This window comes from Mycena indigotica (genome assembly GCF_014461135.1).
Source record: "Mycena indigotica strain 171206Taipei chromosome Unknown Mind.scaff0014, whole genome shotgun sequence".
Taxonomy (NCBI): domain Eukaryota; kingdom Fungi; phylum Basidiomycota; class Agaricomycetes; order Agaricales; family Mycenaceae; genus Mycena; species Mycena indigotica.
The window spans coordinates 1,485,557-1,508,905 of record NW_023503013.1 but is presented as its reverse complement, the minus strand read 5'-3'; the positions used below and the strand labels follow the sequence as shown (position 1 = coordinate 1,508,905).

At 52.3% G+C, this 23,349-nt stretch overlaps 5 protein-coding genes across 5 annotated transcripts; 3 read left to right on the top strand and 2 right to left on the bottom strand.

Annotated features, from left to right (window-relative positions):
* Positions 1-200: 200 nt before the first annotated feature.
* Positions 201-2,629, top strand: MIND_01323600 (uncharacterized protein; the record flags this gene model as incomplete). Its single annotated transcript, XM_037369686.1, has 4 exons — positions 201-334; positions 385-458; positions 541-1,471; positions 1,519-2,629. 4 exons carry the CDS (start codon positions 201-203, stop codon positions 2,627-2,629), a joined length of 2,250 nt encoding a protein of 749 aa, XP_037214184.1.
* A 564-nt stretch (positions 2,630-3,193) lies between these two features.
* MIND_01323500 (uncharacterized protein) lies at positions 3,194-7,793 on the top strand (the record flags this gene model as incomplete). The annotated part of the gene is made up of 15 exons (XM_037369685.1): positions 3,194-3,254; positions 3,303-3,400; positions 3,457-3,577; positions 3,623-3,642; positions 3,681-3,838; positions 4,193-4,397; positions 4,445-4,572; positions 4,621-4,638; positions 4,681-5,416; positions 5,471-5,489; positions 5,539-5,956; positions 6,004-6,225; positions 6,271-6,825; positions 6,875-7,520; positions 7,572-7,793. The coding sequence occupies 15 exons, from the start codon at positions 3,194-3,196 to the stop codon at positions 7,791-7,793; spliced, it is 3,627 nt and encodes a 1,208-aa protein (XP_037214183.1).
* Positions 7,794-7,972: 179 nt separating this feature from the next.
* Positions 7,973-8,958, top strand: MIND_01323400 (uncharacterized protein; the record flags this gene model as incomplete). The annotated part of the gene is made up of 2 exons (XM_037369684.1): positions 7,973-8,587; positions 8,632-8,958. The coding sequence occupies 2 exons, from the start codon at positions 7,973-7,975 to the stop codon at positions 8,956-8,958; spliced, it is 942 nt and encodes a 313-aa protein (XP_037214182.1).
* Positions 8,955-10,969, bottom strand: MIND_01323300 (uncharacterized protein; the record flags this gene model as incomplete). The annotated part of the gene is made up of 7 exons (XM_037369683.1): positions 8,955-9,201; positions 9,252-9,319; positions 9,372-9,644; positions 9,695-9,852; positions 9,906-10,161; positions 10,210-10,377; positions 10,430-10,969. The coding sequence occupies 7 exons, from the start codon at positions 10,967-10,969 to the stop codon at positions 8,955-8,957; spliced, it is 1,710 nt and encodes a 569-aa protein (XP_037214181.1).
* A 302-nt stretch (positions 10,970-11,271) lies between these two features.
* MIND_01323200 (uncharacterized protein) lies at positions 11,272-12,470 on the bottom strand (the record flags this gene model as incomplete). The annotated part of the gene is made up of 2 exons (XM_037369682.1): positions 11,272-11,463; positions 11,517-12,470. The coding sequence occupies 2 exons, from the start codon at positions 12,468-12,470 to the stop codon at positions 11,272-11,274; spliced, it is 1,146 nt and encodes a 381-aa protein (XP_037214180.1).
* Positions 12,471-23,349: the final 10,879 nt, after the last annotated feature.

Sequence of the window (23,349 nt, the reverse complement as noted above, 5' to 3'; positions counted from 1 at the left end):
CAAGTGAAAAATTGTTACACGTGCTGACTGTCGAGACGAAGGCAGGCTTCCATCAACTTTCGACCAACATCTCCCCCTTCCTTCCCGGCCATTGAGCTCTTTTCGAGCGAACGGCTACGACCTGGATACGCGTGCCACGACATACCCGAAAGATACCACTACTTACTCTACATCTACGCTATCATCAACCTAAGTAACGAATGCCGGCTGGGTCCTCGCTTTTTCTCGGGCTCGAGTTGGCTGTCGACCAGCTTCGTGCTTCGCTCGTTGACGAAAACCTCGAACTTGTCGGTGTAGAATGCATCGATTTCGACACCGAGCTGTCCGAATACCAGTCTGTCTACTTCCTTTCGTGTCATCGATTGGCTCTGACCCCTCCTTCAGGACGCAGGGCGGAATCTTTACCACCCCTGGCGAGGCATACACGACTCCCGTGGAGATGTGGATAAAGGCTCTTGGTGCGTACTCTATATCTACTCTCCATTTTTCCTCATCTCACAAATTTGCTTCCGTTGCACGTGTCCCTTCCATCACCTACAGACGCCCTCTTCGAAAAATTGCGCCGCAATGTAGACCTTACGAGAATAAAAACCATCGGGGGTTGTGCCCAGCACGCGCTCGTCTGGTGGAAATCGACAACGGTACCCTCGCTGTCATCACTTGACCCTCACACACCTCTCGTCGCCCATTTCTCCTCCAGCCTCTTCTCTCTTCCAAACACCCCCGTGGCCCAGGATACATCCTCTCAGACCCATGCTCTCACAATCGAAGCACTTGTCGGTGGAGCTGACCATCTTGTTGCTCACGTTGGTTCCGCGGCAAACCCCTCTTCTATAGCCGCCCAGCTCCTTCGGGTGCGCGAAACTTGGCCTCAAGATGTTTGGGCCCGTACTGGTCGTGTTCAATTAGCGTCAGCTTTTTTAGCCTCGCTTGTTTCCGGCAAATGGATGCCAATGGCAGAAGCAGAAGCTTGTGCGACTGGATTGTGGTCTCATACCGGAAATGCGTGGGACGAAAAGATTCTAGACATTGTTGGAGGGTCTCGGGAAGAAGGCAGGCGAGTTCGTGGCTGGCTAGGCGAAGTGGACTTAACAGGCGGCGGTCGGAGGGCAGGGAACATCAGTCGTTATCTCGTTGAGCGATACGGCTTCGACGCAGAAACTGGAGTCACTTCCTTCACCAGCGACGGACTCGCTGCCTACCTCTCGGCAGTTCCGGCACAAAACGACGTCGTTCTCCAATTCGGCCCCATGGATGTCTTGATGGCCCCTGCCCAACATTACCTGCCAACACGACTCTACAATCTATATCCTCATCCAGCTCAAGACCCTACCGAAAAACGTCGTTATATTGCCGTTGTCACTAATCGCAACGCAGATGTCCCTAGAGCTCTTGTCCGCGATATGTATACCAAAAGTTGGAGTGCTTTTGACCGTCTTGTGGCCATAGTACCGCCAGGAGGTTCAATTGGGTACGTTCAGTCGCTCTTGGCATCGTATATCAACTCATGTTGTCCAGTCTTGACGACAAACTATTCGCATTCTGGTTCCTACAAGGCGACGCTCATCCTTTTGCTCATGTGAAAGGCATATATCGGTTCGAAACAGGCATCAAGGTCACTGAATTCCGCGACTTGCGAGCAAATCCACGATGCCTCTTGGAATCCCAAATTCTTTCTCTCCGTGTCAAATACGCAAAAATGCTCTCGACTGGGGTTCTGGCCCGTGGCCCCCCGCCTCCGTTATCCGTTCACGCAGCAAGACGGTCCGGGGCTGGCGCACTCGGTCTCTCATTCGACCCATATGATGTAACACCGCTTCCTGGACGAATTCTCGCTAGTGGCGCAGCGGCCAACTTTCCAAGTGTCTCCAACCTTGTCTGCGATGTCTTCAACTCCCCAGTCTTCGTTCCAACTACCCAGATCGCTTCTGCGCAGACTTCGCCACACCGCAACGCTCCAGCAGCAGGATGCCCGTCACGTGCTGCTCTCGGTGCAGCTTATGTCGCACGTTGGGTTTGGGGCCGAGAATGGGTTGGAACAGGCCCCAATGCGAATGCGGTTGGATTCGAGGAAGAGGTCAGGAGGGTTTTGGGCAAGCGTTGGACTTCGAGTGGGGGGACCCCGCTTCGTGCAACGATGGCCAGTGCCCATACGCCAACTCCGAGTGGAACGAGCACCCCGTTCACCCGTCCGCCCCATGTGCGCGCTCCAAATGCACTTTTGGAGGAGGAGGAAGACGAAGAAAATGCACGTGAGATGGCTGAGCGGATGGGCATCACCCTTGCAGAATACCAGCTACGAAATGGCGCGTTGTCCTCGATCACACCGAGTACAAGCGGAAGCAGCATGGCCAGCGTCTCGACGGCCTTCACATCGCCCGATTTGGCGGCTGGGACAAGTGGAATGCTTAGTCCGGGTATCATTGGGGCCAACGGAACGGCAGCTGCGGGAACGCCCACGACGCCAACTCCTCTGACTCCTGTTTCTGCTCTGCCGACGGGAGAGGCAGAATCCCAAGTTGGATTGGCCAAAGTCGCCGAGCCAGACGCCGACGCGTTCTTGGCCTACGCCGCCATCGTGCCAGAGTACTGCCGCCTTGAAGGCATGCTCGTCAAGGGCATCGTTTAGAGATATTGACTGCTTTCTTGTCTGGTCGCTGCGTTTATTCTTGCTTTGCCAGCTTCAACATAGTCACAATGTATAGCTACATTTTCTCTCTGACAATATTCTTTTTTCTCTTTGTTTTTCTTGCTTTTCCTGCTGTAAAAGTAGCTATTCGGGTTTCGCAGGCTTGGAGCATGCACAAAACCCAATTCTTCCTCGTAATCCGTTAAAGTATACCAGTATATTTATTATCTCACAAATATAGGTTTTTCGAGGAAGCTAATGCCTGAATTACTGCCTGGCGTATCCAGTATAAGGATAGCCGTGGTCAAATCCAAGAGCTGGTGCAAGTGGAAAGAACTATGTGATCACATGACACTCGTTTTCTCTTCCTGACCATCCTGCCAACCACAGAAATGGTCCTGTTCCGTGTTCTGAACATTCTATTAAAAACGCACATACCAAAGTGACGTCGAAGAAGGTCATAGTTGTCTTCTGACGGTCTACGAAGACCGTCACCTTATATCCAGGCTACTGCGGTTCGTCACATGAACTCAAGATTGAAGCGCCTTGCTCCAAACCTTCACCATGCTCCTCCATAACGCTTTCTGGTTGTTAGTTCTGGGCACGACAGCTATAGCCTCGCAAGGTAGCCCTTCCACCCGTCAAACAGACTGAGGTTCGAAACGCTCAACAGTCTTTGGCCGCCAGTCAATCTCTCGGGACGATATCGACCCAAGCCAAATACCCTCCCAATGCGTGGACACATGCCAACGTATCATCGAAACTTTCAATGTCAGCTGCACGCATACTTCCTAACACTTTACCAGTGGATTCTGACATCAGAGTAGACTTGCATGACCATCCAATGCATCTGTGCTCCAGCTGACCAAGCCGCGATCCTCACCTGCGTCGACTGTCTTGCATCATTCAAGGGACCTAACACGCTCAGCGGGCAAGATCTTCTCAGTCGTAGGTGAACAAGCTCCTATAAGCTCATCTGACTGAAAGCGCCAGAATACGACTCGCGGTGTGCAGTCAGCCTGTCCATATCCGGCTTCCAAACCACCGCTAGTCCCTCGCAATCCACAACCTCGATATTGAGCTTCCCGTCCAGCCCTTCCCATCCCGCGTCGTCAGCCAATCCTTCGAGCTCAAACCCATCTACGAATTCGAACGGCAGCCCTTCTCCGACGTTGAGTACATCTCCGAGCCCGACTCAAAGTGGCTCGGGTGGGCATCGGCTGTCTATAACGACTGGATATGGCTTTTGGCTGGCGATTTTAGTGCTGGTAGTTGTTGCTTGAGCCCAAAAGGATTCAAAGGCTCAAAGGAAGGAGAGTTTGAAAAGCAGCATGTAAAAAAATGTAACATACACGATCAATATGCCCAGAATCAATGTTTTTGAAAGTAGAATGCAGGATTTTCTGGGTATACGGAAGGTCACAGTCAGGTGTTTGTGACAATGACATAAGCTTGTTGTTTCACCACCAACGCCAGCTTATGGGTAGATGGACTCGAATGATTGGGAAAGCAGAAGGAATGACATAAAGGTATTTGCCATTGCACCACACAGTCTACACTCAGCCTACAACAGCACAATCTCGAAGCACTTATCCGGGAGGCCTCCAATTGCGACGATGTCCTCATCACAAGCAAGCAGTACTCCATGAGCGAAGCTCCTAATCCCTGCATTCAAATTGAAGGCATTGGACCTGTCGGGCTTCCTCTGAGCGCGCGTGAAGCACGCTTTCTTGTCGAGACGGCTCCGCAAGAAATCCGGGCCCAGCGTGTGTGTCCTCATTCTTTGCGATGTAACACTAGGCTGAGTATAACTAGCTCCGGATAGATAATCCTGACTGGGAACCTTGGCTGAATGCGGCTGCTACATCTGCACTCCAGGCCTTGTCGTGGACTGGAGCTGCATTGGATCTAAAGGCATTAGTTGTCCGGTCCTCAGAAAGTGCGTATGTACTTTGACCTATATCTATTCTCGCTCTAACTGTGTCATTTAGTTATGCCCTGACTGAAGAGTATGTGGTTTAATGCTCAAGAGTTTTACTCACACTTGCTAGATGCACCGGACAGCTTTTCATTGTGCTGCCCAGTCGATTTGACGGGGGAGACCACGAGATCCATTGGTCCAACCACACGAAAGCCATCAACGTTGCCGCTGGTAGCAGCCGCTCCACCACCGTTGTAGCTGTGGTATCTGGTGTTGGGCATTCGATCCGTCCCACCAATTCCGGCTACTCCCTCACTCTGGTCTACAACATCATTCCGAAAAATACAACTCATCTTTCAAGACGATCGTGGCCTGATATGCCCCAGTCTATCCAACGGCTTCGAACGATCTTGCAATCGTGGACGACGGACAAGGACAACCAGGGCGATTTTCTCGCTCATGTCCTTCGCCACAAATATGAGCGAGGTGTGAGGTTCAATTCCTCGTCGCTTTCCGGCGTGGACGATCTCCTGCTCACCTGCTTGGCCCCGCTTGCCGCAGAGCTTGGAATCAGCCTCTATCTCGCACATCTCCAGACTGAGCAGTTTTACCCTACCGAAGCTCGCAACGATGACTGGGATGAGAAAGAACCTGACGATGAAGATTACGAGGATTACGGCGATGAGGAGATCATCACTCTTGTCAAAGAGGTGGTTGATTTGCACGGACTACCAGTCCGCCTCCCGCAGTTCAAAACCAGATGGGGGAAAGACTGGGACGAGGCCTTTCTTTGCAGCTCGTTCATCGAGGACTTGACAGAGCTCAACAAACCGGACGAGGATAAAATCGAACGAACTGACGGAAACGTGCGTCGCCCTTGTGTCTTAACTCCCCAACTCCGACTAATTCGAGTGAGATAGTTTGGTTTGCATATCAAGAGTACGCTCCCGCAATGTAATGTGATCGATACATTAACCACCCAGCGCAGCCTGGAAACATTGTGCTATAATTCTTTCGACACATGGACCAGTCAAGGGTGACACGGGCATCGGAGAGGTATATGACTACGCGTTTCATCAACTTGGCGATTCTCTATCTCAAAAGCCGACCTCGCATGAAAAGCGAATCGTAGACCAGCTCATTGCCCGCTGTCGATTATCAAAAGAACGGTTGGAGGAGACGAACTATGATGATCCTGAAGAACTTGAAGCCATTCGTGCGAAGGAGTCTATCCATATTCGCACATCGTTGATCGTGTTGCGGGATTGTGCCGAACGATGGAACCAACCGGGTCTATTCTTACAGGCGCTTGAAGCATGCGAGGTGGACAAGAATGTCGACATTATTGGGGCCGCTGCGTTCGTGTCTGCTTACAAGACTTTTGGATGGCAGTATTTGGTGGACTTGTGAGTGTGTTTTCATCTTTCTGCTCTTGCTTATTGTTTTGGTGCAGTTGTAGTCGAATCGTGAAGAACGATGGCTCAATATCTAGAAGGAATGCATTCCTGGCCCAACTCGCACGTCTTGGCGCCGAAGAGGCCGACGCAGAACTGACTGAATGGGTTCAGACCCATGAGGAGCTAGTGCTCAATACACTGGGAGAAGTTCTTAGTGACGATATTCCGCGTCTAGTCGAGATTACCGTATCCCGGGGGAGGAAATTCTTCACTGACACGTGAGTTTCCGCCTGGTGATGTTGGGATGCTAAGCAGGTGTACAGTCTGCTTCCTCAACTACGGTCAAAAAGGCTCGATACATCTTTCTGGATCGCATTCATTACCCAACTCAGTCTCGCTGCGTCCAAAAACAATCAAATTCAACACTGTCTGGGCCAATGCGTTGATCAACTCGTTGAAGGACTACCAGCGTTCCCTGTACATGATATCAAATCGCCTTATTCGAGAGACCCAGCGGAAAAGGATGTCGCCAAAGTTCTTCAAGTTATCGAAGTCTGCTTTTCTGTTGGGGCTGCCAACGCCTGTTCGCGAATATTCCTTGACATGCGCAATGCCACTCGCGACGGCCAATTCAAACGTGAAGCGCCACCTTGGCTCTATTATACTGAGCTCGTAACTCCAGTCTTAGCCCTGATGCAAAACGACGATGAAAAATTAGAAATATTCAGGCCCTTCTTCGAAGATGTGGTCCGTGTCTTATTGAACGGAGCAACAGATACGCCCAATGGCTCAATCACTGCAAGCGTTCTAAATGACGCCCAACAAGTATTAATTATCGAATCCGTCAAAAAAGCAGGAGGATTGGAGTTGCTTCAAAGGTTTTTTCTCTCCTGCTGGATTGGCGACGCATTTCTGACTCTGCACTAGTTTCACCGTGGAGAATTTCAAGGGTCGGAGTCTTGACATAGTGATTCGTTTCATTCGGCGAATCGGAATTGAATTTCCGCGCACAACTCTGGACTCCGAGATGTATGACAAGACCATGGGTGTCTTGGTCGGAATCGCCACCGCCTTATTCCAATATCCGAGCAAAATACCACCAATGATCGACCTCCTGCGATTGTGCTTTGACGTTGGGGTCCAATCTCATTGTGGACCCATCCTCGTCCGCTTTACCCAGCTCCCCACTGGCGCTGACATCAAAAGTCATGTCTCGAGCATCTTGGGCCCGTTGCTTCTTCAACTTTCCCGGTTCTTGGAGACGCTCAACATCAAGTTGACATCGAAGCCGTACAATAAATTCTCGGCTGCCGTCGTGAAAAGCTTCACAGACCAAGTCCTCGGCGACAAGCCCACTGCTGCAGTCCCGAGCGTGGGCCAGATCGAAGCAATCGGGTGTACTTGTAGTGACTGCGAAGAGTTGAGGACATTCCTCTTACATGACGTCAGCAACAGCCATGCGTTTTCGCGTAATGCTCCAGTTAGGTCACATCTGGAGGAGGAGCTGGACTCGGCACGAAGGTGGGGCATAACTTGGGAGACAATCAAGTTGCGTACGCCGTATACCTTGAAGGTATGTCCTGCTACTACCATCCCGCGGAGAAATTTTAATGACTCTTTCTAGATAACAAAGCCTCCCAATATGGTCGCTCACGCCCAGTGGGGCGCAAACAGTTTTCGAGCGAAAGAACTGTTGCTTAGTCTAGGGGACTCCGTCGCACAAGCGGAGATTCTGGGGGCCGACTATTTCTCAGTCTATACCAGCATATATGGCGCAGAGCCGCAAAACCGGCTCAAACGCTCCCCGGACTCTCTGGATGATAGTAGAAAAGTGAAGAGACGTTAGATAGTATACTTATCATATGCTTGCTGTTTACTCTGGTACTGCTTAGACTGGTTAATGATGTGTAGGCCGGCGTCACAGCGTTTGCCGGTTTCGAGCTATCAGGCTGAGTCAGAGATAACTTTAGGGCGGGACGCCCATGACGACGAACTCAATGTTTTCAATAGAACTTGCGTTCAACCATGCCGACGTTCTCCACGGTTAAAACCTCGAACGCCAGCTACTCTCCAGCTTCGCCTCCCGTTGCACTGTTTTTTGGAGGAACCTCTGGCATCGGCAAGGCCACCGTTGAAGCTTTCGCGCGCTACACAGACGGAGAGGCGCATATCATCATTCTGGGGCGCAACAGGACTGCAGCGGAGGGCATACTCTCGTCGTTGCCGAGGCCAAAACAGGAAGATGGGAGCTGGAAACACGAGTTCGTCGCCTGCGACACCTCGCTCATGAAGAATGTCGAGGCCGTCACGCGCCGGCTGCTTGGCTCATTGCCCAAGATCAACTTTCTGGCCATCTCGTCGGGGCATGTCAGCCTGCTGGGGCGGAAAGACACGGAGGAGGGGATTGACAATTCGTTGGCGGTGCGGTACTACAGTCGATGGAAGATCACCAACGACCTGCTGCCGCTGTTGCGCAAAGCGGCGGAGTTAGGTGAACCAGCAAGTGTTCTGAATGTCCTGGACCCCACCCGTGGAATCACTGTTGAGGAAACAGACGATTTTGGCTTGAAGAAACCGGGAAAATACTCTGGGTTCAAAGCAACACAACTATCGATGACCTACACGGACCTCGCGATGGAGGTAACATATACGCATTTTTTGTCGCAAGCTCACTGTCATAACAGGAGTTTGGCCTGAGGGAGCCCACCATTGCGTTCACTCATATTCTTCCTGGCTTTGTCAACACCAACGTCTTCAGTTCGAACCACTGGGCCATGCAACTGGCGAGGCCGATAGTCAAACCGATTATATGGGCCTTTGCTATGTCTCCCGCTGTCTGTGCGGAGAACATGATTTACGCGCTGTTGAATGCAGAGAAGGGTTATAATCGGAGAGGCGAGAAAGTCGAAGATCTCGGTTTCAAATCACATCCATATCCCGACGAGAAGAGACGCGCGGAGATAAGACAGAAATTATGGGAGCATACAGTAAAGGAAGTCTATCCAAGTTAGACTACATCTTCATATGTTGGCTCACCAAGAGCCTCCTCATAATGGTACATGTTGTCCCGTTCATACCAAAAAGCGACGAGTTCCTTCTTCCCTGGGACGGAAACGGAGTCTTCTTCACTAAATATCATTCGCGCAAATTCGTACTCGCTCTTGGTGATTGGAAGGTGGCAGCCAACCACTGTTTCGCCACCAAGAAATGACGAACCCTCGCCTTTACTCAAGTTTTCGTCCAAAAGGGACGGCCTAAGGGGAAATGAACAAACTCAACACTTGGCGTAGCCGTCAAAACATACCGAGCGATAGTCCTCAGTAAACCCGCAGCGTATTTGGCATCGAGGAGGAAAGTGTTGTTGTGAGCGTACTTCATCAGACGTTCCCAGCGATCGAAATCAGGATGGCCAGCCTTGGCATACTTGCCAACGCCGTTTTTTACGTTCTACAGCGACGGGCCAGGCTGAGCCGGGGTCCAACGCGGCAAACATACGAGCGGCACCGGACGAGTTGGAGCACTGACTTCCCCAGTCGTACCGGTTAACCCAGCAAACGCGCGGGTTCTCCATCCGGTTGCCCCAGTCGATGTCCCGTGTCATGGAGAGGAGTTCGGCGGGCGATGAGTAGGACGAATGATAGGCAATCCAGGTGTCTTTAGGGCGGTCTGGAAGACCAAAACCATCAACCTTTGCAATCTAGTTCATTGTGAGTACAAGACTTTTGGGAAATCGTTTAGTCGTAGTACCTTCCATACACCTGTTTTAGCCAGAGCGCGGAACGTCCACCCTTGGGTATAAACAGTACCCCCATTATCTACGGAAGCCTTATCTTCGCCAGGTTGGTCAGAAGCCGGATTTTTAATGCCTTCCAGAATGGATGCGAGCTGTCCCCAAACGAGTTCACCTATAGAAATGCTTCCAGCTTAAGAGTTCGGAAATCAACAACGAGAAACGTACCCGAAGATACTTCGAAGGTTCCGACAAGCTTTACTGGAACCAATGGTTCGGCCGTCCGCCATTCAGGTTTTATGACGGCGACTGCATTATTTCTCCACTCCTCTCGCTCTATCATGGCTTTCTCTCGCTGACCAAAAGCCACCCACTCGACAGGATACTCATTTCTCCAGTAACGACTGAGCTTGAGCTCAGTGACGGCAGCAAATACTTTGCATTCGCTTTTGTGGCCACGCTTCCAAGCGGCGACTTGACATTCCTGTCTTCTTGTGAGTATTGCAGGTACGAGCAGGGAATTGCGACGCACTGAGCTACAATATGACACAGACATGCATCGGGAGCAACGGCGCAATGTCAGTTTATTTGGCCCGTCGTCTTTTCCACAACCCTGGCACTTTTGCAGACGGTCTTCTGGAGTTTCTGCTTCGATGTCGTCGTTGATACGGAGTAATGTTTCCAGGCTACAGGGGTAGATCTGTCGTGCCAAATTAGCTAGTAATTCCACAAGAGCAGTTTGCCATGCATACCTTCACGAACTGTGGATGATGCAGAAGCAAGATACGCTTCTGAAGCTGCTCGTCATCCGAATCCTCATCAGGATCATAGTACCGTTGCTCTGCGTATAAAACCGCTATGGTACTACCAGATTTCAGTGTGGACCAATCGAATAGTTCAGTCGTGTTCGAGAAATAGAGACAAACAAAGACATTATTCCCCGCCGTATCGCTGACAACGAGAACCTTGTCTTTGAAGTTGAGGATCTGGCCTAAAAAGCACCAGTGGTGGTGAGGAGGCGGAACCACTTCGTCTTGGGGCCAATATGTGCGATAATCCGGGCAATGGTTGTACGAGGGGAAGCAGTGTGGATTCCGCAGATTAGAGTCGCCTCGGATTTTGGGCGAGTGGCCAGGCCCGAAGTGTGGAGGAGGGCCTCGCGGACCAAATCGCGTTGTGGCCCAATATGCTTCGCGGTCGGGTGGCTCATCAGAGTCCGTTTGCTCTTCAAATGAGTCGTCGTCGTCGTATTCGTCGCTCAAATCGCTTTTGTACTCCTCCGAGGAAGCCATTGCTGGGTCTGAATGTCGGACGTCGGACCAGAGTGCGGAAAATAAGTTGAAAACAAGAGAAAACGCGTGACGTCACGTCGTGATGCCTACTATGCCTATGGTCACGGGCACAATTTTCAAAGAAAGACAAGAGTCTTGCAGGCAACGACGATTTCTTCAGCTGGTAAATAGTTCAGCTCCCCAAAAGACCTGAATTTATTACAAAAGTACATATACTTGGAGGTCAAGTGCATTGACAAGGTTGCCGTTCAAGAGTCCAGACATCCCTTCTTCGTCGAGTCCATGCCCGCCTTGTCCGCGCCTCACTGAATGGGGTTCAAAGTAACCTCCGGTCGCAAATACTCCAAGCCGATGCGAGCACAAATCGAATCGTACTCGTCCCCGAGGATTTCGGCCTGACGTTGGGGATCGCCTAGACTGACTAGTATCGTTTTTGCCGTTTGTGCACTCGATCTCCACCGCAAAATGCTCAGCATGACTTGCGGCTTGGTCACCTAGAGACAGTTTGAAACGGAACATAAATGGCCAATGACTGGATGGAACTTACCAACAGGGAGCGGTTGACGTAGCTTCGACGTCCACGGTATTGTACCTCCCATCTCACATCCCAAGCCTTTGTTGCCGTTGCAAAATGCTCCTCGACATGGGACATGTCCAGGCTTGAGACGCTTCTTGATTCGGATTGCGCGTCACTTAGAAAAGCTTGAAATTGAACGCATGTCGCACAGGCACAGCCTAGCCCTTTTATCTGCTCTGGAGTGGGGCAAACACCAGAAGGTTGCTGACCCACAACCTGGTCGACATAGCGTTGAAGAACGGTAGCCACAAACTTGTTGAAAGGTTGGTTTGTGAGGCCGAGCTGCACGGTCTTGAGAAACTGTGCCAATACGTTTATAAATGGCACAAGACAATTCAATGTGTGAATCTCGATGCTTCGATCTGGAGGGGGTGTGAGCATATGGTCCAAAGCTCGCTTGTTTTGAGACTGCACGCCCATGTCGAAGCAAAGCTTGATCAGATCGAGCATCTCTTTTTCTGCGTGATTAGAGGATGGGTTAATTGAGTAGAGTGGCACAAAGGTGTCAATTGCAGCATTGACAAAGACACGCATCGTCTCATCGTAGGCCCAGCGTTCAAATGGCGGGAGATTCGCTCGGGAGTATTTGCGCGTGATGGTATATCGAGTGAGCGCTTGAATGCTCCAACTGGAGCGGCCATGGAAAACATCAGGGGTCAGCCTGTTATAAACACGAATTGAGAAGTTGTACGGCTGAGGGCAAGGAAATTGTGACCTTCTCAAGTAGTGCAATCCACCCAGAAACTCTACAGAGTCGACAAGAATATCCTCTTGTGTCTTATCGAGATAAGGATTATTTCCAGATAACAGTGCGCGAACGACATCCTGGAAAAACATTTTGAGGCCTTGCTTCAAGTCCAAGAACACATGAGCGTTCACGACAAGGTATTGAATAACGATTGGCGTGATCTCGACGTAGAACATCCACGGAGGGAATGGTTTCTTTTCCAACTTGGAGGCTTCGCGTATCTTCGATAAATAAGGGAAGCAAAGATCGCAGTACATATAGCTGCATCTATGCAAAAGATGTGGGTACCATCCCAAGGGGGTAATGCAAAAGATGTTGTGACAGATGTATTTCATGAATTTCTCACTGGAATCAAGAGATATGACTAATATAAAAATACATATAGGAAGATAAATCACCTTTTCTTTGGGCCGAATATTCGTAATATTATATTTGGGACTTATAAGCCCAGGGACCAAAAAATTAATAATCGATTAAGTAAGGTTGATGTAGCAAGATGCAGTCATCAAAAGCTCTGATGGCAATCAAAAATCATTCCACATTGATCAACATACCTAGCTGCCATTGATCCCATCACTGATACCTTGATATAGCAGCCACAAACAAGAAAACAGTGTTATTTAATTTAATTTCCAAGCAGTTGCCCTCATCTTTTGCATTACCCCCCTAGGATGCTACCCACATCTTTTGCATAGATGCAGCCATATGAGCTGAAGATCGAGCGCCTGAATATCGCAGCAAAGCTGAACTATTCGCTTTGGCTTGGACACATCAATTTGTCGTGGTTGGTATGATGGGCGGCTCCAGTCGCTTAATCTTCGCTCCTCGTCCTTGGGTGGAAATGGCCCAGGTTTGAGCTGAGCGACAAGCTCCGCGACGCGTTGCCGAATAAACTTTTGCAAGGTTTTGAGCTCCGAAGCTGGAGAGCCGTTATAGAGTGCAGTAAGCAGCTCAACATAGAATTCGGAGGGGGGATTTTGTGCCTCGATTTGCGGGGATATGCTGAGGAAGGCATGAGTTTAAAGAATGACCTCGAAAATAATTCTCACGTACTTGTCACAGAAGAAGTCACCGCCTCTGGTCGCAACCATCATGACGAGAAATGGGACATGTCCCACTTTCAAGTCCCTCAGCGTCTCTGCAAGTAGTCCTTCACTCTTTCTCCGCGTCCAGTCTTGCACCAAACTTCGGTCCGTTTCCGACTCGATCACTACGCAAGAAAATCGAGCGATGAGTTGGCTTCGGCGAACCGTGGAAGGATCATTGGTCATTGCCTTGTCCAAACTAATGAATGGTTAGTATGCCAGAGAAGGCTGTCAGGGGAACCTCCCCTTTCGGCCCCTCGGAGACGCCTCCGATTCCGGTCCGACTCCGGTTCCGTCTCCGGTCCGGCCCTCCATCTCGCCCGCACAATCACCGATCCGTCAACGCCCTCCCGACGGTCGCCCTGGGACCTCGCCTGCGACGCCGCCCAAGCCTTCTGTGCCCGACAGCGGCAGCTACGGACAAGCAGTATATAGTCAGCTACCTAGCAGGCGGACCCTTAGAGTTTCTTCTCTTTGGATCCTCCCCTGCTAGGTCAGCTTCATTTGTATTCGCTTACCAATGTTCACGCTTTGGATCCTCCCCTGCTAGGACCTTGATCTCAGGCCTCCGGGGTTGCCCTTACAGCAGAAGAAACTCTCTACGGGATCAACCGGACAAGATTGCCAGGTTCGGCGCTGACTCAGGCTCGAGTACGAGTCCGTTCCGCCCTCGTCACCGCCCCTGCCACTTGTCCCCTCCTCCTCTACTCCTGTGGTCCCCGCACCCGTCATGCCGTCCGGAGTCACTCCTACCGCAGACGTCCGGCTGGACTCACTCGAGGCGAAAATCGATAGCCTAACTGAGGCCCTTGCTTTACTCACCAACCAGGCTTCCGCTGCCGCTGCCGCCGCTAATAATGCTGGCGGACCCCAAACACCATCGCCGGAGACGTCGATTCCGACTCCGACTCCGGTCCAGGGCGACTCCGAAGCCCTTTTTGGCGACATCAACCTCGCCTCAAAATTGGTCTTGCGACCAAACCCCCGTTCACCTTCAACGGCGACCGGAAATGCGGCCGCGCGTTCCTCTCTACGCGGTCCGCACCTCGCCCGCCTTGCCCCTGAGGCCTTCGTGGTCAACGGAGAGGCGAGCGAGGAAAAGGCTGTCCGCTATGCCATGTCGTTTATGGCAGAAGGACCCGCTCAGCAATGGGCGGAGCGCCACGGAAGCAAAGCCCCGTTTCCGTTTCCGTCCTGGGGCTCGTTCGTTTCCGAGTTTCGACTCCGGTTCGTCGAGGAGAATGAGCAAGATCACGCTCTCTCCAAGCTGGAGACTTCCGCCTATCACATGGGTACAAAGGATGTCTACCAGTACACCGACGACTTCGAGGACCTGATGGACCTCGCCGGATTCAAGACGCGCTGGTGTCAAGGTGACCAAGTTCCGCCACGGACTTGACCCCCTGATCAATAACGGAATCACGTCCTCGAACGACCCCCGGACCTCCGGGATTACCTTAGCTGGCGCACCCGGGCCTTCCGTCAATACGAGGCCCTGGTCCGGGCCAAGCTGATCAAGTCAGCCGCCCCCAAGACGCCTGGCGGTTTGATTCGGACTCCGTTTCCGGTCAACCGCATCCCGGCTCCGGCCCCTTTCCGCCCGGTGGCTCCGGTCGTGCCACCCGCGGCCCGCGCCCCCGCTCCGGCGCCTCCAGCTCCCGTCCCTATGGAGTTGGATCGCACCAGGGCTCGGGGTGCCCCTCGTCGCGCCTGCTTCAGGTGCGGCGACCCAAACCATCTCGCCCGGGATTGCCCCCTCCCCCGCCGATGTCCGCTCAATGGACATCCTCGGCGAGGTGATCCAACAACTCGGTGACGAGATGTTAGCGGAGTTGATCGCCCGCTACACGGACACAGCTGCCCTGCCGGAGACGGCAGCGGAGTCGATGGCCGGAGAGGATTTTGTCCCCGCGACGAGTGACTGGTGTGCCCTCGTTCGCGTCTATAAATCGTTTTGCCTCTTTGTATGATGAATGCAGTTCCTTGCCCTACAATGAGCCCGAAACGAAAGACACACCCTCTCCTGCCCCCCGTCTCGACTCCGTCTCCGACTCCGCCCGCGACTCCGGTCATCGTCCTCCGCCGCCTCACTGCCTGGGAAAAGAAACTGCCCAAGCAGTACACCGTTGCCGCTGCCCCTGGGGCGAACTCCCTCCACCTCCCGTTAGAGCTCGAGTCCACCACCAGCGCTGAAGGCTCTCACTCTCTGGGCTTGTCGACTGTGGTGCCACCTCCGACTTCATTGACACGAACTATGTTGCTCGGAATGGCATTCCGGTCCGCACCCTCGATCAGCCGATTCCGGTTTTCAATGTCGATGGCACCCCCAATGACGCTGGCTCCATCAAACAGATCGCGGACTTGGTCCTGCGCTACAAGGGCCATGCCGAACGAGTTCAGCTGGCCGTCACCCATCTTGGCAAGCAAGACCTCATCCTGGGGTATTCCTGGTTGCGGAAACATAACCCAGAGATCAATTGGGAAACCAAGGAGGTCAAGATGACACGGTGCCCCCGCAATTGCTCGACCTGCCGTGAGGAAGAGCGGGTCGAACGGACCGAGTTGCGGCGACTCCGGTCGCTTCAGAAGCGTCTCCGCTCCGGCCCGTTCCCCTCGGTCTGCGCCATGGACCTTTCTGGGTCTGATGACGGAGACGACTCCGTCTCCGGTGACGACTCCGGCCTGCCTGATCTGACGCCGGACTCCGACGACGACGATGACGATGGTCAGCTTGAAGATGGTGACCGCATCTTCTACACCTCGTTCCGCCCCTTGGAGGAGATACGCGCTGGCAGTACTGTCTCGCAACGCCTGGCCGAAGCCTTCGCCAGGAACTCCGCCCCTCCGCCCTCCGAGATCCCGGACTGGGCTAAGGAGTTCCAGGACGTCTTCAACAAGGAGTCCTTCGACACGCTACCGGAGCGGAGAGCCTGGGACCACGCCATTGAACTCGTCCCCGACGCTAAGCCCACCAACTGCAAGGTGTACCCCATCTCGCCCCTCGAGCAACGCGAGCTCGACGCGTTCATCGAGGAAGGGCTTTCGACGGGCCGGATTCGCCCCTCCAAGTCTCCGATGGCGTCTCCGGTCTTCTTCGTCAAGAAGAAGGACGGAGGACTCCGCTTCGTCCAGGACTACCGTGCTCTCAACGCGATGACTGTCAAAAACCGGTACCCCCTTCCGCTGATCAACGACCTCATCAACCGGCTCAAGGGCGCTCGTTACTTCACCAAACTCGACGTCCGTTGGGGCTTCAACAACGTCCGGATCAAGGAAGGTGACGAGTGGAAAGCGGCTTTCCGGACTAACCGAGGCCTGTTCGAGCCCTTGGTGATGTATTTTGGCCTGACAAACTCTCCCGCGACGTTCCAAACGATGATGAATGACATTTTTCAGGACCTCATCCTCTCCGGAGACGTCATGATCTACCTTGACGACATCTTGATCGCCCATTCCGACCTCCGGAAACACCGGCAGATTGTTCAGGAGGTCTTGCGGCGACTCCGGGAGCTGTTATATCCGTGCCGACTCCGGCATCCGTCTCCGATATCCGTCTCCGGTATTTGGTTTTTACGCAATGAAGATTTACTGAGCGTTTCCAATTACTCCGACTTATGATCTATGCAATCATCTATGCCTTGTTCCTCGTATGCAACTCCTCTTCTACTTTACTTGACTTTGTTCTAATCTTGTTACTTACTTTGTTATACCTTATTCCGTTTCCGTTACTTCTCGTACTATAAATACTTTGATGTATTATCACGTACTTCAGTTTGTAAATTAACGTTGCTGGTCTCTATCTCCCAGCGTCGTCTCGACTCCGCTCTTCTCCTCTTGTCTTGTCTTGGTCAACTGGAAGCCCCGGTCACCCAATCATCCTTCTGTGGTGTTCCGCCCCAAGTGCTCTACGACTTGATTCCGTCTCCGACTTCGACTCCGTCTCCGTCTCCGTCTCCGTCCCTCTGGTCGACACGGCACTTAACAGTATTTACAAACTCACTTCCTTTTGACCATGTCAAACGTACGCCTCTCTTCTGGTAACATAGACCCCGCCAATACTGGTCAACGGCGTTCATCCCGCTTCTACGAACAAATGGTTCCTCTCACTTCGCCTATGGCGAACTCACCTACAACGCTGGCGCTCCTGTCACTTCGGTTCCTGTTCCCGTTCCTCGGACACCTACTGGCACGACCAACCCTTTCCGACCTGGTTTTGTCATGTCTCCGCAGGATCCTGATCCAAGTACTATCCCTATGCCAACGACTCCGCATCCAAACACGGGTCGTTTTTCTAACGTCCAGTTCCCCTCCCGTCTCTCCTACTTTGCGTTACCGACCCCTCACTCCCACACGCCTTCACGACATCGAAGAAGAAAGCGAGCCAGTTCCGATGTATCGGCACGCTTTTAGCAGGCCCATGAGCCCTGCTCAAGGTCGCTCCGAAACGGAAACGATTCCGGTCAAGGTCAACCAAACCGCAACCCCTCTCCGACTTTTAGCGGCAAGCCGAGTCCATTCTTGACTTCGCCCTCTCTGACTCCCCTCCTGGCTCTCCCAGAGGCGGACCTCCTGGTGGTGGTGGACCTGGCGGACCTGGTGGTGGTGGACCTGGTGGTCCTGGTGGCGGCCCTGGTGGATCTGGAAATCCATTCTGGGGTCCCCCTAGAGGTGGTGGTGGCGGAGGAGGCGGAGGAGGTGGAGGTGGAGGTGGTGGGCCACCTGGTGGAGGTGGTGGTGCCGGAGTACCTCGAGCTGGCTCTCCGGGCCGTGATCTTCAACGCGCTATGATTGGCGCTCTCCAAAATTTCCAACATTTCCTCACCAACTTTCCTCAGCGCAACAATACTGCGCCCGTTCCAATCGGAGTCTTCTCCGGGCACCGGACACGTTCGACGGTTCCGATCCCGCGGCTTCGTCCCTTTCCTCACCCAGTGCTATATGCACTTTGCCGAGCGTGAGCAAGATTTCTCTACTGATGACGAGAAAATAATCTACATCACCTCGTATCTGCGCGGAAACGCATTGGCGTATTTTACGCCTAACCTGTATGCCATGAATCAGGGCCAGGCTATTGCGATTCCGGCTTGGGACGGCAATTTTCCTTTGTTCATCAAGGAACTCCAGGACAACTTTGGTCCTCAGGACCCGGTTGGCGACGCGGAGGACAAAATCCGGAATGTGACGATGAAGTCCGGTGATAAGATCACCACTTACATTATCCACTTCGACACCCTCGCTCTCATCACCAATTGGGGTGATTCCGCTCTCCGACACACCTTCTATTCCGGTCTTCCTAAACGTATCAAGGACGACATGATGCACTACGTCTACGCTAATACGCTGGACGGAGTCAAGCAAACTGCCCGTCTCATCGACGGCAAGTATTGGAAGCGTGAAGCGGAGAAGCAGAGGGAGCGGGAGTTAAGAGATTCTCATGGTGGTGGATCTGGTTCTGGTTCGGGCTCTGGCCATTCCGGTGGCCATTCCGGTGGCTCGAATTCTGGGTCTGGGGGTTCTAAAAAGGACTCCTCTTCGAAAAAATCGTCTGGCTCTTCTGGCTCCTCTGGCAACAACTCCGGAAACGGAAACGTCTCTGGTGGTAATTCAATTCTGGCAACAAGGGCTCCAACAGCTCTCAGCAACAGGCTTCCTCGTCGTCTTCCAACAATAACGACAAGACGAAGACAGCCAAAGCGCACGCTTCCCTTCTTGGTCCTGATGGGAAGTTGAAGCCAGAAATACGCGAGTTCAGAATCAAGAACAAGCTTTGCCTCTTCTGTGGCAAGTCTGGGCATATGGCCAACGAATGTCGAAAGAAGAAGGCTATGTTGGACGACGCGCCACTACCATCACTCCGGTGGCTGCGTCTCCGGCGGTCGCCACTCCGGTCGACAACACTGAGTCAAAAAAATAGTCAGCGACTCGGTCCCTCTTGCAGCCGAACCGAGCCGCGTTGACTCCAGGTTGCTACCGGAGGTACGTCTCAACGCGTCCGCTCTTTCTTCTCATGCCCTCTTTCTCGATCTTCATGTTTCCGCTCTCGTCCCGTCTCCGGGGGTCCCGGACTCGATCCTGTCAGGAATAGAGTCTGGTTCAACCCCAACTCTTTCCGTCGTATAACGCATAGCGGCGGGATTCAACTCCCGCTTGAGGACTCTTATCGACTCTGGATCATCTCATTGTTTTATATCTGCCTCTATCTGTAAAATGAAGAATCTTTTGCCCTATGCTGTTTCGCCTGTCAAGCTACGGTACCTCGACGGCTCCTCATCAACCATCAACCAACAAATCCGTCTTCTCATCCGCTTTCCGTCTGGCGAAGTCCACCTTGTGGAATTCTATGTTACCCATCTGGACTCCCCTTGCGAAATGGTTCTTGGATATAGTTGGCTCAACCGCTTTAATCCGTTGATTAACTGGTCTGAAGCCACCGTCTCTTTCCGTTCCAACACGTCTAGGGAGTCTTTGTCGACAAAACTGGCTACTATCACGCCTGCTCCTGTTGCGATCAGCTCCTCTACGAGCGAGGACATTCCGGAATCGGAATCGATTCCGCCCTCTCCGGTTGCTCCTATATCGCCCCCTTCGCCAACAAATCTTGGTCCTGTATTGGACGATCCGTCTCCGGTTGACACTCCGTCTCCGGCCATAACTCTCACGCGCAAGACTCCTCTTGTCGCGCCCCAAATCTCTCTTGTTTCTGCTGCGGCTTATCGCTGTGTTATTGCGGATAAAGATACGTATCAGTACACTCTTCGTGCAGTCCCTTCTGACGAAGCCTTTGCTCGAGCAGCTCAAGCCGAGCCTGAGGTTAATCGTCTCCCACCCGAGTACCAAGACTATGCCGATGTGTTCTCGGAAACGGAAGCCTTCAACCTTCCGCCCCATCGCGAGTTTGATCTCAAGATCGAGACCGTTGATGGTGAAGAACCACCCATCGGACACGTCTATTCTCTGTCTCAGAACGAGCTGGAAGCTCTCCGCAAGTTCATCGACGAGAATCTCCGCTCCGGGTTCATTTATCCTTCGCGCTCTAGTCATGGCGCGCCTATTCTCTTCGCCAAGAAGAAAGATGGCAGCCTTCGCCTTTGTGTTGACTATCGCGGACTCAATCGCATCACGAAGAAGGACCGCTACCCGCTTCCGCTGATCTCGGACTTGCTTGACGCACCGGGAAAGGCACGTATCTATACGAAACTCGATCTGCGCCACGCCTATCATCTTCTCCGCATCGCACCCGGAGACGAACCAAAAACGGCATTCCGCACTCGCTACGGCTCTTACGAGTTCAGGGTTGTACCTGAAGGTCTTACCAATGCTCCTGCTGCGTTTCAAAGATTTCTCAATAGTCTTTTCGCCGACTTACTGGATGTTACAGTTATCGTCTATCTTGACGACATCCTAGTCTATTCAGACGACAAGTCGAAGCATGTCGAGCATGTTCGGGAAGTCCTACGGCGTCTCCGCGAGGCCGGACTCTACTGTAAGTTGCCAAAGTGCGAATTTGGCGTCACGACTACCGAGTATCTGGGCTACATTCTCTCCCCTGACGGTTTTCGCATGTCTCCGGAGAAGGTCTCCGCGATCACGGACTGGCCTACGCCTAGAAAGGTTAAGGATATTCAATCCTTCCTCGGTTTCTGTAACTTCTATCGACGTTTTATCTTCAACTACTCCGACATCACGATTCCGCTCACTCGTCTCACTCGTGCCAACGTCCGCTGGAACTGGTCCACTGAGTGTCAAGAGGCTTTCGATTACCTCAAGAAGGCCTTTGTCGAGGCTCCGATCCTTCATCACTGGGTCCCAGACCGCCAAATCACCCTAGAAACGGACGCCTCCGACTATGCTATCGCCGCTATCCTTTCCGTCTCCGGCGATGATGGTGAAATCCATCCTGTGGCTTTCCGGAGTCGCTCTCTGGGGCCATCAGAGCTCAACTATGACACACACGATAAGGAATTACTCGCTATCTTCGATGCGTTTACTCACTGGCGTCAATATCTTGAAGGCGCCCGATTCCGGTCGATGTGGTCACTGATCACAAGAACCTTGAGTATTTCTCTACTACCAAGGTTCTAACTCCGGCGCCAGGTCCGCTGGTCCGAGTATCTTTGTCGTTTCAACATGACAATCCGATTCCGCCCAGGTAAACTTGGGGGTAAGCCTGATGCGTTAACTAGACGATGGGACGTCTACCCAAAAGAGGGGGATAAGTCCTATGGAAAATTGAATCCGCAAAATTTTCGCCCTATTTTCACGTCTGAACAACTCAACGCCTCTCTCCGCTACCTTCCTTGAAGAACCTGTGCTTCGCGCCTCCGTCATTCTGGATGTCAAGAAGCTTCACGACGACATCCGCGCTCATATCAATGACGATCCCGCTGCCGTCTCCGGCCTTTCCGCCGCGAAATCTGGCAACTCATCGCGCTGGAAACTCGATGACACTGGTCTCTTACGCTATGACGATCGAATCTGGGTACCACTCGTCTCCGGTACGTCTCCGGAGTTGCGACTTACTGTACTCCGACACCATCACGACCATATCCTCTCCGGTCACTTTGGCCAAAATCGTACTCTCGCTCTTGTCCGACGCGAATACACCTGGCCAGAACTCAGAACCTTCGTCAAGGACTACTGTGCATCTTGTATCACGTGCAAGCGCAACAAGAAGCCAAGGCATCGACCTTATGGTCTGCTAAAGCCTCTCCCCGTTCCTCTCCGTCCTTGGGATTCTATCTCTATGGACTTCATTGAGCAGCTCCCCACATCCGGTGAATTCGATACCATTCTAGTCATCGTTGATCGTGCCTCCAAACAGGTCATTTTGATTCCGTGCGACACTCACATTTCGTCTCCGGAGCTCGCTCGACTTTTCCTCATTCACGTCTTCTCGAAACACGGAGTCCCATCCCACGTCACTTCTGACCGCGGAAAGGAATTCGTGTCCTCTTTCTTCCGTTCCCTTGGAGAACTACTCAACATGGAACTCCATTACACTTCGGGTTATCATCCTTCTGCTGATGGGCAAACGGAGCGCATGAACCAAACTGTTGAGCAATATATTCGCATCTATTGTTCTTACCAACAGGATGATTGGCACGAGCTATTGCCGATCGCAGAGTTCGCACTCAATAATGCTCCTAACGCTTCTACTGGCATATCACCCTTCTTCGCGAACAAAGGCTACGATCCCTCTATTACGATTCATCCAGAGCGTGATGTGGCTAATGTTTATGCTAAGGACTACGTCGTCGATCTCCAAGAGCTGCACGAGTTCCTCAAGGAACAGATCAAGTACGCTCAGGAGCAATACAAAGAGACTGCGGACCGGAAACGCATTCCGGATCCGTCTCCGTCTATTGGTGATGAAGTCTTTATTTCGACCAAGTACATCAAGACCAAGCGTCCGACTCCGAAGTTCTCGGAAACGCACTTTGGTCCCTTCGAGGTCATCGGAAAGCCCAGTGCTGCGTCCTATCAAGTCCGTCTCCCGAAATCCCTTTCTCAAGTTCATCCCGTCTTTCACGTTTCCCAAATCGAAATCCACACACCCAACAAGTTCCCTGGTCGCGAAGAGCCACCACCTGCGGCAATTGAAGTCGATGGAGAAGAACACTTCAAATCAAACAGATTGTTGACTCCAAGATTGATCGCCGTTTCAAGGGTCCGGCTCGACTCCGCTACCTGGTCGAATGGCTGGGTTACGAAAACACTGATGAACAATTCACTTGGGTTGGTGCACCTGACTTGGAAGCTGAAGAATACATCGAATCCTTCCATCGTCAATACCCCAACAAACCCAAACTGGATTAACGTCACACCGGATTTGCGAGATAAGGAAAATTAATTCTATTTTACATTTACGACTCTAATTCTGTCGTTTTCTCGATTCCGTCTCCGAGGCGTCTCCGTTCCGCTACTCGGCTCTACCCTTCCCTTTGTCGACCCTCGGGGGCTCCTCGTCCAC